This window comes from Sapajus apella, unplaced genomic scaffold, assembly GCF_009761245.1.
Source record: "Sapajus apella isolate SASKATOON/1434 unplaced genomic scaffold, GSC_monkey_1.0 scaffold68, whole genome shotgun sequence".
Lineage (NCBI taxonomy): Eukaryota > Metazoa > Chordata > Mammalia > Primates > Cebidae > Sapajus > Sapajus apella.
Window position 1 is genome coordinate 1,162,600 of NW_022437008.1, and position 16,328 is coordinate 1,178,927.

The 16,328-nt window shown below is 47.4% G+C and overlaps 1 protein-coding gene across 1 annotated transcript in view; it reads left to right on the forward strand.

The window, feature by feature from the left end:
* LOC116530595 (cytochrome P450 2B6) overlaps nt 1-11,434 on the forward strand; it is a 16,666-nt gene extending 5,232 nt beyond the window's left edge. The window contains exons 4-9 of the mRNA XM_032248703.1: nt 1,470-1,630; nt 3,354-3,530; nt 4,114-4,255; nt 6,201-6,388; nt 6,588-6,729; nt 11,173-11,434. Coding sequence (XP_032104594.1) covers nt 1,470-1,630; nt 3,354-3,530; nt 4,114-4,255; nt 6,201-6,388; nt 6,588-6,729; nt 11,173-11,354 — 992 coding nt within the window. The 3' untranslated portion in view covers nt 11,355-11,434. The remainder of the gene's footprint in view (nt 1-1,469; nt 1,631-3,353; nt 3,531-4,113; nt 4,256-6,200; nt 6,389-6,587; nt 6,730-11,172) is intronic.
* The last annotated feature ends 4,894 nt before the right edge of the window (nt 11,435-16,328 follow it).

Consider the following 16,328-nt stretch of genomic DNA (forward strand, 5'->3'; position numbering starts at 1 on the left):
AAGGAAGGAAGGAAGGAAGGAAGGAAGGAAGGAAGGAAGGAAGGAAGGAGAAAAGAAAAGAGAGAAATACACACACACACACACACACGGGGGGGGGGAGAGAGAGAGAGAGAAACCAGAGAGAGAGAAAGAAACAAAGGCAAAGAGAAATTGAGGGGGAGAAAATTAGAGAGACAGGGAAGGCTCAGGAAAAGTTCTGCAGAGGAATGAGAGAAGGCAGGCAAGTGAGACCCAGAGGCAGAGGCTGCACCAGCCTGATGTTCTTGGGCGCCCACAGACCACCCTCCCTCCAGCCAGGGCCACGGCTGAGCCTGGTGTACACAGGTATCAATTAACAATTGCCGAACAATTCCCAGAAGACTGGAGAACCCTAGATGTGGAGAGAAGAGACAAAGAGAGAAGAATAGCTAGGGGTAGGAAAAGGTTTTTTTTCATTTGTTTTAAATTAGAGACGGGGCCTCTACTGCCCAGGCTGGCATGCAGCAGCACCATCATAGCTCACTGCAAACTCCTGGGCCCAAGTGATCCTCCCATTTCAGCCTTCTGGACGCCTTCAGCTGGGACTACAGGCATGTGACACCATGTCTGGCTGCATTTTAAATTTTTTTGTAGAGACAAGGTCTCCTTATGTTGCCAACGCTGGCCTTGAATTCCTGATCCTTTTGCCTCAAGCTCCCAATGTGCTGAGATTAGAAGCATGAGCCACTGTGCCCATTAGGGACTTTTTTTTTTTTTTGTCTGAGACGGAGTTTCACTCAGTTACCCAGGCTGGAGTGCAGTGGCGCCATCTCGGCTCACTACAACCTCCGCCTCTTGGGTTCAAGCAACCCTCCTGCCTCAGCCTCCCAAGTAGCTGGGATTACAGGCTCCCACCACCACGCCCGCCTAATTTTTACTAGAGACGGTTCACCATGTTGGCCAGGCTGGTCTCAAACTCCTGATCTCGGGCAATCCACCCACCTCCGCCTCCCAAAGTGCTGGGATTACAGGTGTGAGCCACTGTGCCTGGTAGGGCTTTTTAATTTGTATAAGCGATTGATTGAACACCTACTCTACCCAGCCCCTACCCCTGCGACTTAACTGCATTTGCTCATAGAGGCAGAGGTGGGGCCTGAGAGGAGGTGCGGAGTGAGAACCAGCTGCATGGACCCTATAGCTCAGTTGCCTGGGTCTAAATCCTGGCCTCAGTAATGAGTAGCTGTGCAACCTTGGCCAAATTACTCAGCCTCTCTGTCTGCCTATCTATAAAACAGAGCTAGTAATCGAATTGCAGCTGCTTCACAATGTTGTAGTGAGTTCAGTGAAATTATAAGTGCTGGTACATATGCATGCTTGTGAGTCTTAGCTGTTATGGTTATTCTCATGTTTATCATTACTGAGTGATGTCAGACAGTCACACAGAGACAGGTGACAGCCAGATGTTCCCCGGGCCCTTCAGTCTGTGTCCTTGACCTGCTGCTGCTTCCTAGGAGCCCTTGTGGACCCCATCTTCTTCTTCCATTCCATCACCGCCAACATCATCTGCTCCATCGTCTTTGGAAAACGCTTTGACTACCAAGACAAAGAGTTCCTGAAACTGCTGCACTTGTTCTACCAGTCCTTTTCACTTGTCAGCTCTTTATTCAGCCAGGTCAGAGAGAGGGAGAGGGAGAGTGGGGGCAAGGTGAACATCCAGGGCATGCAATAAAAGGGGGCCCAGAAATGCAGCTTACAGCTGGAAGACAGGCAGAGGCCACATGGAGAGGCGGGGACATGGAGACCTGGAGGGAGGGGAGATGGTGAGACAGGGATGGAGGGAATGGGCATGATAGGGAGGCAGACATGGAGTCAGAGACTGAGAGAAGGAAGCTGAGCAAAACAAGACAAAGAAGGGCAGAGATAAAGGGATCCTGAGAGACAGAGCTGATGAGAATGAGTGTGAAAGGCAGAGGGAGAGAGACAGAGAATGCACCAGGCATTGGGCTTGGTCTCTAGTCTGCTCCGGGATGTCGTTTTGTTTTGTTTTGTTTGAGATGGAGTCTCTCTCTCATCCAGGCTGGAGTGCAGCGTTGCCAGCTCCGGTCACTGCAACCTCCGCCTCCTGGGTTCAAGCGATTCACCTGCCTCAGCCTCCTCAGTAGCTGGGACTGCAGGCTTGTGCCACCACACCCGCTCGGCTAATTTTTGTATTTTTAGTAGAGAGGGGGTGTGGCCATGTTGGCCAGGCTGGTCTTGAACTCCTAACCTCAAGTGATCTGCCCGCCTCAGCCTCCCAAAGTGCTGGGATTACAGGCGTGAGCCACTGTGCCCAGCCTGCTCCTGGTTCTTCTGTATCCTTGCTTCTCTGTCTTTTTTTTTTTTTTTTTTGAGACAGTATCTTGCTCTGTCACCTGGGCTGGAGTGCAGTGGCACTATCTCGGCTCAGTGCAACCTCTGCCTCCCAGGTTCAAGCGATTCTTATGCCTCAGCCTCCCAAGTAGCTGGGATTACAGGCGAGCGCCACCACACCCAGCTAATTTTTTTGTATTTTCAGTAGAGATGAGGTTTCACCATGTCAGCCAGGCTGGTCTAAGAACAGACATAGTCACAGTTCTTAAGCAGGGGTATATGTGGGATTGCCACAGATACGGATTTTCACCATGTCAGCCAGGCTGACATTCTTAAGCAGGGGTGTATGTGGGATTGCCACAGATACGGATTTTCAGGACCCTACTTTCCGGATGATCTGATCTGGAAAGTCTGGGATGGGGCCCAAGGTGAGTACTTGTAACAAGCCTGACCAATAATTCTAATGTTCTCCTCCCACTGAGAACCACAGAGAGAAGTCTGGAAGGAGACCCACCAGACAGTTAACAATGGTTTTCTCTAGAAGGAGAGATTAAGAAGGAATTTTACATCTCACTATATGTGTTTGCATTTTTGCAATTATTTACAGTAAATTAGGCATTTCATTCTCCATCGAAGTAAAAGAGATATACTCCAACATACATAGTCCTAAAGTGTCAGCAGGCTTATCCTGTGTGAAAATCATTTTCTCAATGTCTGACACAGCAAGGGGGATGAGGAGAGGAGGGAAGAGGGAGAAGACAAACGGACTGAGGTAGACAGTGAGTGGCACAGAAAGAGAGACAGAGAGGAGAGGGGCAGGGAGATGGGAGGCCAAAAGAAAGACAGAAGATGAGGGAGGAAGCTGCAAAGAGGTACATGTGAGTGTAACAGATCGAAGGCGACAGAGTTGGTGAATGAGGGGGATCAGACAGAGGCGAGCGGGGAAGGGGGGGCTCCTACAGAGATATTGGGGTCCAGGAGGGGCCCTCTCCCTGTGACCTGCTAGCTCAGCCCTAGGCAAACCTCCCGTCCCTTCTTTCTTGCAGCTGTTCGAGCTCTTCTCTGATTTCTTGAAATACTTTCCTGGGACACACAGGCAAATCTATAAAAACCTGCAGGAAATCAGTGCTTTCATTGGCCACAGTGTGGAGAAGCACCGTGAAGCCCTGGACCCCAGCTCCCCCCAGGACCTCATCGATGCCTTCCTGCTCCACATGGAAAAGGTGGGGTCTGGGAGAGGGAAAAGGGAGGGGAGGAAAGGGGAGGGAGGGCAAGATGGAGAGGTGAGAACACAGAAAGGAAAGGGGCAGAGAAGAGGAAGAGGGAGAGGGAAGAAGAAAGACTATGGAGTGGAGAATAGGGAAAGGGAACAGAGGGGACACAGAAGGAAAGAAAGATGAGGTGTAAGAAAAGAGAAAGTAGGGAGGAGAAACTAAGATGGAGAGAGAAGGAAGGCGGAGAGAGAGAGAGAAGACAGGCTGAGGAAGGAATTCAGGGCAAGAGACTAAAACACAGCAACAGGAGAAAAGACTCACAGAGGCAGAAAGAGACTGGGAGCCAAAGAGAGAGAAGCACATCAAAGAGATGTGGAGAGAGCTAGAAACAGAGCCAGGCAGAGTCAAGAGAGGCTGAGCAAGTGGAGACAGAGGCATGCGGCTGGACGTGTAGACGACAGAAAAAATCAAACTGGGCCAGACAGTGTCAGAGACCTTTAGGCAGATGGAGGGCAGCCAGGGAGACTGGCGTGTGTACAGCAAGGCCACAGCCTCTCCTGACCCTCCCCTTCCCTCCCTACTGTGGACGCAGGAGAAATCCAACCCACATAGTGAATTCAACCACCAGAATCTCATCCTCAACACGCTCTCGCTCTTCTTTGCTGGCACCGAGACCACCAGTACCACTCTCCGCTACGGCTTCCTGTTCATGCTCAAATACCCTCATGTCGCAGGTGGGCCAGGAACAGCCAATCAAGGGCATCTTCTGACCCCATTCTGAGCTATAGAAATGGGGCTATGGGTACCACCTGGATGAGAGGGGGATGCTGGCTTCCTATTCCGGGAGCACTGCAGGCTTTGGACTAGCCCCGAACCAAGCCAGCTCTGTTGGTGGATGCATGGATGCATGAAAAATCTGTCCATGCATTCTCCCACTGATTTCTTCCATCACTTAAGGAATTTCTGTTCTAAGATTGTTTAAATTGTACGCATTTAGGAGGTACATACGCAGTTTTGTTACATGCATAGGTTTCATAGTGGTCAAGTTAGGGCTGTTAGGATATTTATCACCTGTACAACATACATTGTACCCATTAAGTCATTTCTCATCATTCAACCCCCCTTCTGCTCCTTCGCTCTCTGAGTCTCCACTCTCTATCATTCCTCTCTCTACGTTCATGTGTACACATTTTGTAGCACTCACATATGAATGAGAACATGCGATATTTGACTTTCTGTGCCATCACTTAAAAATTGATTCATTCATCCGCGTATCTTTTCATCAATTCATTCTAAAGAATTCATTCTAATTCATTAATTCACCTGTATACTCACTGATTCTTTCGTTTATAATTCATCCAAGGGCATATACTGTCATTCATTTATTTGGATTACTTGATCCACAAGTTGATCCTTTGAAACACTGACAAATAGATGGACTATTTGTCATTGATTGACTCATTCATGCATTCCTCCATCCTTCTATGAACTAGATTTTACCCTTATCCTTCCATCAGTCAGTATTTCAATTCCCCCGTAATCCATCCATGCATTCCTTCATTTATTACAATAATTCACTCATTTGTTCAACTCTGATTTATCATTCAATCCAGCCATTCATTTATTCCTTTATTTATTCATACTTCACGAATTTACTTATTCACCTGTTGTTCCATAAATCTAGCCATTCATGTGATTATTCATTAATTGGGTTCATTGATTTCCTTGTCTATGAACCATTCATTAGTGATTAATTAATCAATCCATCTATTAATTGATAAGTAAATATATACATCCATTTATTGGTTTGTTCATTTATTCATCAGTCTTTCCACCCATGAATTGATCTATTGATTGACTGATTGATGTATTTATCTATCCAGTTGTTCATGGATTCATTTATTATTCTATTACACTGTTATATTCCTGAGGACCATGTATAGTGCCTCACCTAAAATATACACACAGTAAATATTTATTCATTTTCTACTCATCTTAGGGAGTTTTGAGAGGTTCGTAGCCTGGAGTTCTCGATCTGAAATTCCATGTAAAATTGTGATGTATGTGTGCATGCATGTGCGTGTGTGCATGTGTGTGTGCATGCATGTGTGTGTGTGCATGCGTGTGTGTGTACCTGTGCATGTGTGAAATGGATCCATAATATCATTAGATTTCAAGCCATGAGAATTCTCATTGCTTCTTCTCTCCTTCCTTCACTCCATGCTGATTACTTTCAGGGGTATCAAGGATCTAACCCTTTACTATAGGTTTTTCATTGGTCAGTAGAAAGTAGTGTCCCTGCTGTGATGTCTCTCTTTCTTTTTTTAAATTTTTCTTTCTTTTTTTTTAAGACAGAGTCTTGCTCTGTCACCCAGACTGAAGTGCAGTGGCACAATCTTGGCTCACGGCAACCTCCACCTCCTGGGTGCAAGCGATTCTCCTGCCTCAGCCTCCTGAGTAGCTAGGACCATAGGCGTGCCCCACCACACCTGGCTGCATTTTGGTATTTTTAGTAGAGTTGGGGTTTCACCATGTTGACCAGGCCGGTCTCAAACTTCTGACCTCAAGCAATCTGCTCTCCTCGGCCTCCCAAAGTGCTTGGATTACAGGCATGAGCCATTATGCCCAGCCTGAAATATCTCTTTAAAATGGGGTTCATTTGTCTTCTTTTCTGCACAGAGAGAGTCTACAAGGAGATTGAACAGGTGATTGGCCCACATCGCCCTCCAGCATTGGATGACCGAGCCAAAATGCCATACACAGACGCAGTCATCCATGAGATTCAGAGAATTGCCGACCTTCTCCCCATCGGTTTGCCCCACGTGGTCACCCAACACACGACCTTCCGAGGGTACACCATCCCCAAGGTAAGACTGGCTGGACCCCCACATCTCTCCTGTGTCGGCATTCTGGATTCTCTTAATCCCCAAACTCGACCTTTTGTTGGTTTCTCAATTGAGTCCCTTTGTTTCTGTTTTTTTTTTTTTTCTTTTTTTTTTGTGGTGTGTGTGTGTGGAGGTTGGGCAGGGAATGGGAATATCTTTTGATCTTGTGACGCTCCCTCAGGGCACGGAAGTATTTCCCATCCTGAGCACTGCTCTCCACGACCCACACTACTTTGAAAAACCAGACACCTTCAATCCTGACCACTTTCTGGATGCCAATGGGGCACTGAAGAAGAATGAAGCTTTTATTCCCTTCTCCTTAGGTAAGTGGGACCCACAGTTTCTTTCCCAGACACCAGGGGGCAAGTCCTATCCTCAACTTGAGAAAAACAATGATTGTTCCTTATTTATTGAGCACTTAATATATTACAATTGCTTCACCTGCCTCATCCCATTCCATCTTCACTACAACCCTGGAAGGGGGCTTTAGAAAGGAGATTACATTCCCAAAGGCACATCTTGGCAAGCAGGACTTTGGGCAAATATTGTAACATTGCTAAACCTCGGTGAATTCACTTTCTACCGAGAACCAGCTCAGTCGGGAGACCCCCCCGCCCAGGCAGGCTGAAGGTATTGAGAGGCAGACACCCAGACAGCACAGGAGAATGGATCTATCTGGGGACCAACAGCCTGAGAGCCTGTGGGGCTGACAGCTCTCCAGACCGAAGGTGCTGAGCAGAGATTCATCCACGCATTTATTTGCTCTTTGACAAGTGATTCTTATTAATACACAGGTATTCTACGTATACACATAACTCAGGAACATACCAGATAGGCAGCTGTTACCCGCCTACCACTAATTACAAACGAAAAGTAACTTTCATAAAGGAGCCATGGGGCACGGTAAACTTAATGTTTCTCAACAATTTTCTTTAAAAAAAAAATTGTTGAGCACTCCCCTAAGCCCAGTGCTCTACTGGGGGCTGAAGATAATGCATCAAACAAATCACACAGAGACACGGTTCCTGCTCCAGGAAATTTACAGTCTAGCAGGGAAGATGGGCATTCATAAAAAAAAAATACAATGATCATCTCATGAAATGAACGAATGCCTACAACATGCTTAGCACTGCCCAACACAAACAGCATGCTCACAAGGGCAATTATTATCATTACACATAATTGTGATAAGTGCTCTAAAGGGAGCCTGGGAGCACAAAAGAGGAAATACTAGCTAATCTTGTGGCGGGTCAGTAAGAAAAAGCTTCCCAGAGGAACTAGCTTCCAAGCTGAGATGTTCATGGGTGAATGTCAATCAACCACTGTAAGGAGTGTTCCAGGCAAAGGAAACAGCAAGGGCAAAGGGCAAAGGTGGAAACAGGATGGTACAGTTGAGAAGCCACAGGACGTCCAGTGAGCCTCGGGTATAGATTACAGAAGGAAATAAGATAAAGGGCTCAGCTGGGCAGAACCTTGAAGGCTGCGGGAGGAGTTTGGATTTATGCTCTAGCACTGGGAAGGTGGAGAAGGTCTTGACATGCTTTGACTTGCCCCAGTTACCGTTCTCCACTCTTTGGCTGGTTAAGAGAAAAACTTTCAACAAATGAAACTTAGCTGAGTTTATTTGAGCAAAGAAACAATTCATGAATTGGGCAGCACGCTGAGCCCGTAAATGTTCAGAGAGCTCCACCAGCAACATGGTCAGGCAGTGTTTACCCACAAAGGAAGTGACATACTGAAACAGCCTGATTGGTTACAGCCCTGTGTTTGCCTTATCTGAGCGTGTCTGGGCAGCTCACAGCCTGTGATTGGCTGAAGTGTGGCTGCTCTGTAACCTTGGCCAAGGTTACTTGCTATAAGAATATATTCTCAAGTTACATTGCAGTTTGTTTACATATTGAGTTAGGTTCCAGTTTGTTATGTAGGGAGGCCGCTTTAGGACAAATTTAATTTAACATGCACCTTCCATGAAAGGCCCCAGAAACAACCCCCCAGACTTGAGTTTCATCAGTGGCTTCAGTGATCCTGGGCCCTGGCCCAGCCCCTGGTTTTGTGCTGTACAGTGGCCTCCTTCCCCATTTTCTTTTCCTTTTCTTTCTTTTTTTGTTTTTGAGATGGAGTCTTGCTCTGTCACCCAGGCTGCCAGGCTGGAGTGCAGTGGCGTGATCTCAGCTCACTGTAACCTCTGCCTCCCTGGCTCAAGCAATTCTCCTGCCTCAGCCTCCCAAGTAGCTGAGATCACAGGTGCCTGCCACCACACCCAGCTAACTTTTGTAGTTTTAGTAGAGACAGGGTTTCACCATCTTGGCCAGGCTGGTCTTGAACTCCTGACCTCATGTTCCACCCACCTTGGCCTCCCAAAGTGCTGGGATTACAGGTGTGAGCCGCCACGCCCAGCCCCATTTTATCTTCAGTGAGAGTTGGGAACACATGGGGTGGTGGCTTGAGCGTCAATGTCTTCTTTTAATTTTGCTATCCTAAGCTTTAAGAGAGGCAGAGATGTAGGGAAATAAGGACAGAGACGGATAAGTAACAAAGATAATGAGACTGAGAAACCGAGTTAGGGACAAAGAAGGAGCACACTGAGAGACAGAGATGAGGAGACAGTGGCAGAAAGAGAGAAGTGGGTGAACATGAGACAATATGGGGAGAGGAAGAGAGAGAGACACACAGAGACACATAAGGAGAAGCGGGGGGATGAGAGGAGGGAGAGGAGGACAAGGAAGGGGGGGGAGAAAGAACGAGAGAAACAGAATAAGAGATAGGAAAAAGAGAGAGTGACATAAGAAGAAAGGAACAAAGAATGAATAAGACAAATAAGGTGTCTTTAGAAGGAGATGAAAAGAAAGGAGCCGGAAAGATTGGGGAGGGATCAGATTCAAACAGAGACAGGAAGTTAAGCAAATGGAAGAAAGCCAAAAAAAGGAGAAGAAAAGGAGAGAAACTCTGTCTGCCAGGTACAGACGGAGACAAAGCCAGGGGCAGGGTTGCCAGGGGCAGAAAGAAATCTGTAAGCCAAGCCAAAAGGGTATTGCAGCCAAAGAAATCCCAAAAGGTGTCCAAACAGATAGCCCCAGAGAGGGCATGACAGGAGGGAGATAAGCATCAGGCCGTTGTGGAAAAAGGTCACACAAATAGTGACAGAAGAACCCGCCCAGAGGCCCGCCTGTTTCTAAGCTCATGTCGCCCACCTTCTGGATGTGCCAAAGGGTTGTGGACCCTTTTCCAGACACCTTCAGGTAGACACACTTGTCCAACAACTTGACAGGTGTCGGGAATGCCTGAAAACTCGCCCTTGACATGGCCTTTCCAAGGTTTGCGTATTAAGAAACGCTGATTTGCTGGCCGGGCGCGGTGGCTCAAGCCTGTAATCCCAGCACTTTGGGAGGCCGAGGCGGGTGGATCACGAGGTCAAGAGATCGAGACCATCCTGGTCAACATGGTGAAACCCCGTCTCTACTAAAAATACAAAAAATTAGCTGGGCATGGTGGTGCGTGCCTGTAATCCCAGCTACTCAGGAGGCTGAGGCAGGAGAATTGCCTGAACCCAGGAGGCGGAGGTTGCGGTGAGCCGAGATTGCGCCATTGCACTCCAGCCTGGGTAACATGAGTGAAACTCCATCTCAAAAAAAAAAAAAAACTCAAAAAGAAACGCTGATTTGCATACTAAGAAATACTGAAGTAAACAGAAAGGCTCTCTTTGTCTCTGTCTCACGTTTTTCCAGCTCCCTTTGTTCTCATTTAACTTTGAGCGTGTGGTTTAGAACCTACTGGGGGTTCCTTGCACCTCTGAGAATCAGTGGAAGCCATAGACCCTCCCTTCTCATTGCGTGGGTCCCATTCACAGTTTTCCCCGCTGAGATCTTGAAGCCTGTGGATCTCAGGCTGAGACCAGAAGACAGGCCAGAGAGAGACACACACAGACACATGGCCAGAAACATACCCCTCACATACTCCCAGAAACAAACACAAGGCGATAACCAAACCTTAAGGCTCCTTAGCACAAGCCAAGTGCTATTCTAAGAGTTTTTACAAATCTCTCCTTTAATCTCACCAGAGCCCTTTGAGGGAGGCACCATTCTCCCCATATGAGAAGCGAAGAACACTAAAAATGTCATAAATATGCTCACATACATGTAGAGGAACACACACACAACCAACCAGAAGTGGGCCATTATACTCTGTGTGGGGGTCACCAAACCCTTTGGAACATTAACAGAAGCTACAAACTCTCTCCTAGAAAAATGAACGTGGTGCCAGGCGTGGTGGCTCACGCCTGTAATCCTAGCACTTTGAGAGGCCAAGGCAGGTGGATCACCTGAGGTCAGGAATTCAAGACCAGCCTGGTCAACATGGTGAAACCCCATCTCTACTAAAAATAGAAAAATTAGCCAGGCTTGGTGACAACTTCCTGTAATCCCAGCTACTTAGGAAGCTGAGGCAGGAGAATTGTTTGAATCCCCCAGGAGGCGGAGGTTGCAGTGAGCCAAGATTGTGCCATTGTACTCCAGCCTGGGTGACAGAGAGAGACTGTCTCACAAAAGACACACACACAGAGAGAGAGAGAGAAATGAACATGGTACATCCACTCAAAGGTGTGCACCCGGTTTCAGAGCAGCCTCTGAAACTCCACCTGAATTGTAGGTTAAAGTCGTCTTTCATGCAGATCTGTTGCAATGGACATAGGTTGTCTGTGCTTAGAGACATCGCAGGGCAAGGAATGTGCACTCGCCCTGTGCCCAGCTGGTGACCTTCTGTGCCCACAGGGAAGCGCATTTGTCTTGGTGAAGGCATCGCCCGCTCCGAATTGTTCCTCTTCTTCACCACCATCCTCCAGAACTTCTCCGTGGCCAGCTCCATGGCTCCCGAAGACATCGACCTGACACCCCAGGAGAATGGTGTGGGCAGAGTACCCCCAGCGTACCAGATCCGCTTCCTGCCCCGCTGAAGGGGCTGAGGAGAGGGGGTCAAGAGGTTCCAGGGTCATCCAGTGTCCCCACCTCTGTAGACAATGACAATTCCCCCAAAACTTCTTTTTTTTTTTTTTTAATTTTTTATTTTTTTTTTTTTTGGGGCGGAGTTTCGCTCTTGTTACCCAGGCTGGAGTGCAATGGCGCGATCTCGGCTCACCGCAACCTCCGCCTCCTGGGTTCAGGCAATTCTCCTGCCTCAGCCTCCTGAGTAGCTGGGACCACAGGCATGCGCCACCATGCCCAGCTAATTTTTTGTATTTTTAGTAGAGACGGGGTTTCACCGTGTTGACCAGGATGGTCTCGATCTCTTGACCTCGTGATCCACCCGCCTCGGCCTCCCAAAGTGCTGGGATTACAGGCTTGAGCCACCGCGCCCGGCCTCCCCCACAAAACTTCTGACTCCCCCCTACAACTTCCTGTTTCTGAGAGACCTGCTGCAAGCCAGCTTCCTTCCCCTCCATGGCACCAGTTGTCTGAGGTCACATTGCAAGTGAGTAGAGGAGTGAGACTATTGAAAATTATAATATACAAAATTTTATATATATATATATATATATATATTTTTTTTTTTTTTTTTTTTTTTTGAGATGGAGTCTCCATCTATTGCCCAGGCTGGAAGGCAGTGGTGCAATCTCGGCTCACTGCAATCACCGCCCCCTGGGTTCAAGCAATTCCCCTGCCTCAGTCTCCCAAGAAGCTGGGATCACAGGCATCCACCACCACACCTGGATAAACTTTGTATTTTTAGGTCGTCTTGAACACCTGACCTCAGGTGATCCTCCTAGTTCCAAATGTTTTCATTAACTCCCCGACAAGACCCAAACCTCTCAAGCTGTCACTCCCCATTCCTCATTCTCCCTTTCATCTCAGTCCCAGCCAATCTGGTTTCTGTCCCTATGGACTCATCGATTCTGAATATTTCCTTTTTTTTTTTTTAAAGACAGGGTTTCACCATGTTGGTCAGGCTGGTCTTGAACTCCCGACCTCAAGTGATCTGCCCACCTCAGCCTCCCAGAGTGTTAGGATTACAGGCGTAAGCCACCGCATCCCCCCCCCCCCGAATATTTCCTTTAAACAGAAACGAAGCCTTACTCTGTCTCCCAGGCTGCAATGGAGTGGCGCGATTTTGGTTCACTGCAACCTTTGCCTTCCAGGTTCAAGCAATTCTCCTGCGTCAGCCTCCCAAGTAGCTGGGATTACAGGCATGTGACACCACGCCTGGTTAATTTTCTTGTATTTTTAGTAGAGACGTGTTGGCCAGGCTGGTCCTGAGCTCCTAGGCTCAGGCGATCCGTCTGCCTCAGTCTCCCAAAGTGCTGGGATTAGAGGCGTGATATGTGATCTTCTGTGCCTGGTTGCTTTCCCGTGGAACACTAGTTTTGAGGTCCGTGTCTGTTGTAGACCACAGTCACACGCTGCCTAGTCCTTCCTCATCCTCATTCTCAGCTGCCCCTTCCTACTACTTCCCTCTATCAAAAAGCCTCTTTGGCCCAGGTTCCCTGAGCTGTGGGATTCTGCACTGGTGCTTTGGATTCCCTGATATGTCCCTTCAAATCCCCTGATAATGAAATAAACATCTCTAAAGCCTGACCTCCCCACGTCAAGAGGTGATCTGTGCCATCTTGTGTGTGACCCTTTTATTGTCAGGTCCCTGGGGATTTTTCTGGAAGGAATATTGGTGAGAACACCTCCCTCACCTCAATGCCAACTCTGTGAAGGGCCAAACCATTGCCTTGCACATCACTGTACGCTCAACACAGCATGTGGCATGCAACAGGTTTTCAAAATATTTGCTGAGGAATGAATGAATGAATGAATGAGTGGCTAAATCAGCCACCCCCTACCCCCCGCGGCCCACCCAAAATGGAACTAGGCCTCCTCCATCAGACTGTCTCCTCCATATCCCAGAATAAATTCTTGTCCCCAAAGGGCCCAGGATGCCTCCGATTCTGCCTGCCAGTTACTCTAGACCCCTTGCGCCGCAGCGCCACCTTTTGATAAAGCTCAGCACCATCCTTGCAGTGGACCTGTTCTAAATTCAGCCTCCACGCTGGGCGCAGTCGCTCATGACTGTAATCCCAGCACTTTGGGAGGCCAAAGCAGGTGGATCACTAGAGGTCAGGGGTTCAAGACCAGCCTGACCAACATGGCGAAACCCTGTCTTAACTAAAAGAAAAATACAAAAATTAGCTGGGTGTGGTAGCATGAACCTGTAGTCCCTGCTACTTGGGAGGATGAGACGAGAATCACTTGAACGCAGGAGGCAGAGGTTGCAGTCAGCCAAGATGGCAGCACTGCACTCCAGCCTGGGTGACACAGTGAGACTCAGTCTCAAAATAAATAAATCAATCCAGCCTCCACACATTCCCCTAGCTGCAACCACCACCCTTCCCTGAGGGAGGCGCTACAAGCTTAATAACTTTATCACAAAGACACATCAGCCAGCCTCTGGCCAATGGGAAGCTGGCTCTGGGACTCAGCCCTGAGAAGCTAACCTGTGGGCGTCTGCAGCATCTGCCAGCTTTGGGCTCCTTGTAGCCTCTGAAGAGTTAGCAGGGGCTCTGCCAGTGCAAATGCATGGCACACCTTCCCTCACCAACCACAAATAATGCACAGAGCAACATGTCTTTTAAGAGCGATGGCAGAAGGTAAGGTGGGTGGAATGAGGACCACGGTGCCCTCAGCCTTCTCACTCCTCACTGTCCCCAGTGGTCTCTCGCTACTCTGGGTCTGGGGCCATCCCACTTCCCAGGGCTCCCTCTCTCCTAGGCCCTGGCCTCTGCCCTTCCTGGGGAAGGACTTTGCAAATAAACCACAGGGCTTGCTCAAGTCTCCCCAGGTGGTGGGATGGGGGAGAGCGAAAGGGATGGAAAAGGAGCTCACAGTCAGCCAGGCAGCTGGGGTCCAACTTTGGGTGGGACTCCACAGACCAGCTTGGGAATTCCTTTCTGCCTTATATATTAACTACAGAAGCTTCTGGAATTATTATAAGGTGAAATGGAGAGGAGGCAGACTGGAGGGAGAAATTCTGATAGACTTGAGGCTTTGAGTGGTGGTCCTGGGGTGGGGCAAGACAAGAAAAGTGCTGAAGATTGGGGTTGGGGGAGTCTGTGCAATTATTTTCATTTTTAAAAATCTTTGCGCCGGGCGCGGTGGCTCAAGCCTGTAATCCCAGCACTTTGGGAGGCAGAGGCGGGTGGATCACGAGGTCAAAAGATCGAGACCATCCTGGTCAACATGGTGAAACCCCGTCTCTACTAAAAATACAAAAAATTAGCTGGGCATGGTGGCGCGTGCCTGTAATCCCAACTACTCAGGAGGCTGAGGCAGGAGAATTGCCTGAACCCAGGAGGCGGAGGTTGCGGTGAGCCGAGATCGCGCCATTGCACTCCAGCCTGGGTAACATGAGTGAAACTCCGTCTCATAAAAAAAAAAAAAAAAAAAAAAAAATCTTTGCGACTACATAGTAGGTATGTATATATTGTACCATGTTTATTGATCTGTGCATGTCGAACTATCCTTGCTTCCCTGGGATAAATTCCGTTTGATCATGATATATTATCTTCCTGATGTGTTGTTGGATTTGATTTGCCAGCATTTTCTTGAGCAGTTTTGCATTTATATTTTTCAGGGATATTGACTTGCCATTTTCTTTTTTGATGGTGTGGTTTCCTTCTCTGGTTTTGATATCAGGGCAATACTAGCCTCATGGAATGTTTAAATTTCTCTCCTCTTTGATTTTTGTGGCATAGCTTGAGAAGAATTGATGTTAGTTCTTCTTTATAAGTTTGGTAGAATTCAGCAGTAAAGCCATCCAGTCCTGGGCTTTTCCTCGGTGACAGCCTTTTTTTTTTTTTTCTATTACTGATTCAATTGTGTAACTTTTATTGTTCGGGTCTTCTGTGTCTTCCTGGTTTCATCTTGGTAGGTTGTATATAGCTTGGAATTTATCCATTGCTCTAAGTTTATCAATTTGTGTTCATTATAGTGTCTAATGATTCTTTGCACTTCTGTGATATCAGAGGTAATGCCTCCTTTTTCGTATCTATTTCTATTTATTTGGATCTTCTCTCTTTCTTTCTTGGTTAGGCTAGCTTGTAGTTTATTGATTTTATTTCTTCAACTTCTTGTTTGGCTGACCCTTTGTATTTACAGGGTTTTAAGATCACCTATTATGTCTGTGCTCAAGGATGGAGAACTGATACTGAGGTGCAGGAAGTATCGAGCCTATCTTCTGACCCTGAAGTGCATCTGAGGGGGCAGAATGAGAACCCTTCATTGGAGAGGATGTTAGGAAAGGCTGTGCTCCTGAGAGAAAAACCTATTCTGAATAAGATTCAGAGATCGAGGTAATGTTTAGACCAATGGCTCACTTATTAAGCAAATATTAAAGAACATCTGCTATGTGCCAGGCACACAGCTGGAGCTGCAGATGAGAAGTCAAAAAAAGCAGTCCAGCCTCTGACGCCATGGAGCTTAATGTTCTCAATGTGTCCTGAAACTTATGTCAGAGCATTCTGCCCAGGAACATATTTTGAGAAGGGGACGTAGATGAAAGAAGGACCTAAATAGCATCTTAAACGATTATATTTGTTATTATAGTTAATAATTATTACAATGCTATGTGTCAAGACGTATACCGAATAATTTGCAAGCATTACTTTATTTAGTTTTTCCAAGAGCTCTATAAGGTTATGTTATTATCCGCAGTTTACAAATGAAGCAACCAGACACTACTGAACCAAGGACACTACTGGAACACTACTGAACTAGCAACTAGGACACTACTGAACCAAGACTGGACTCTAGGCGTCTTTGTTTGCAAGACTACATGTCAATCACTGCACAATGTTGTTGTCTACCAGGCAGGGTGTTGGAAATACCAAGATGAGCAAGAAGAGGCTTCTCTGAGTAAAATCAGTTCACAGAAAGCTTGATATGCTAATGAC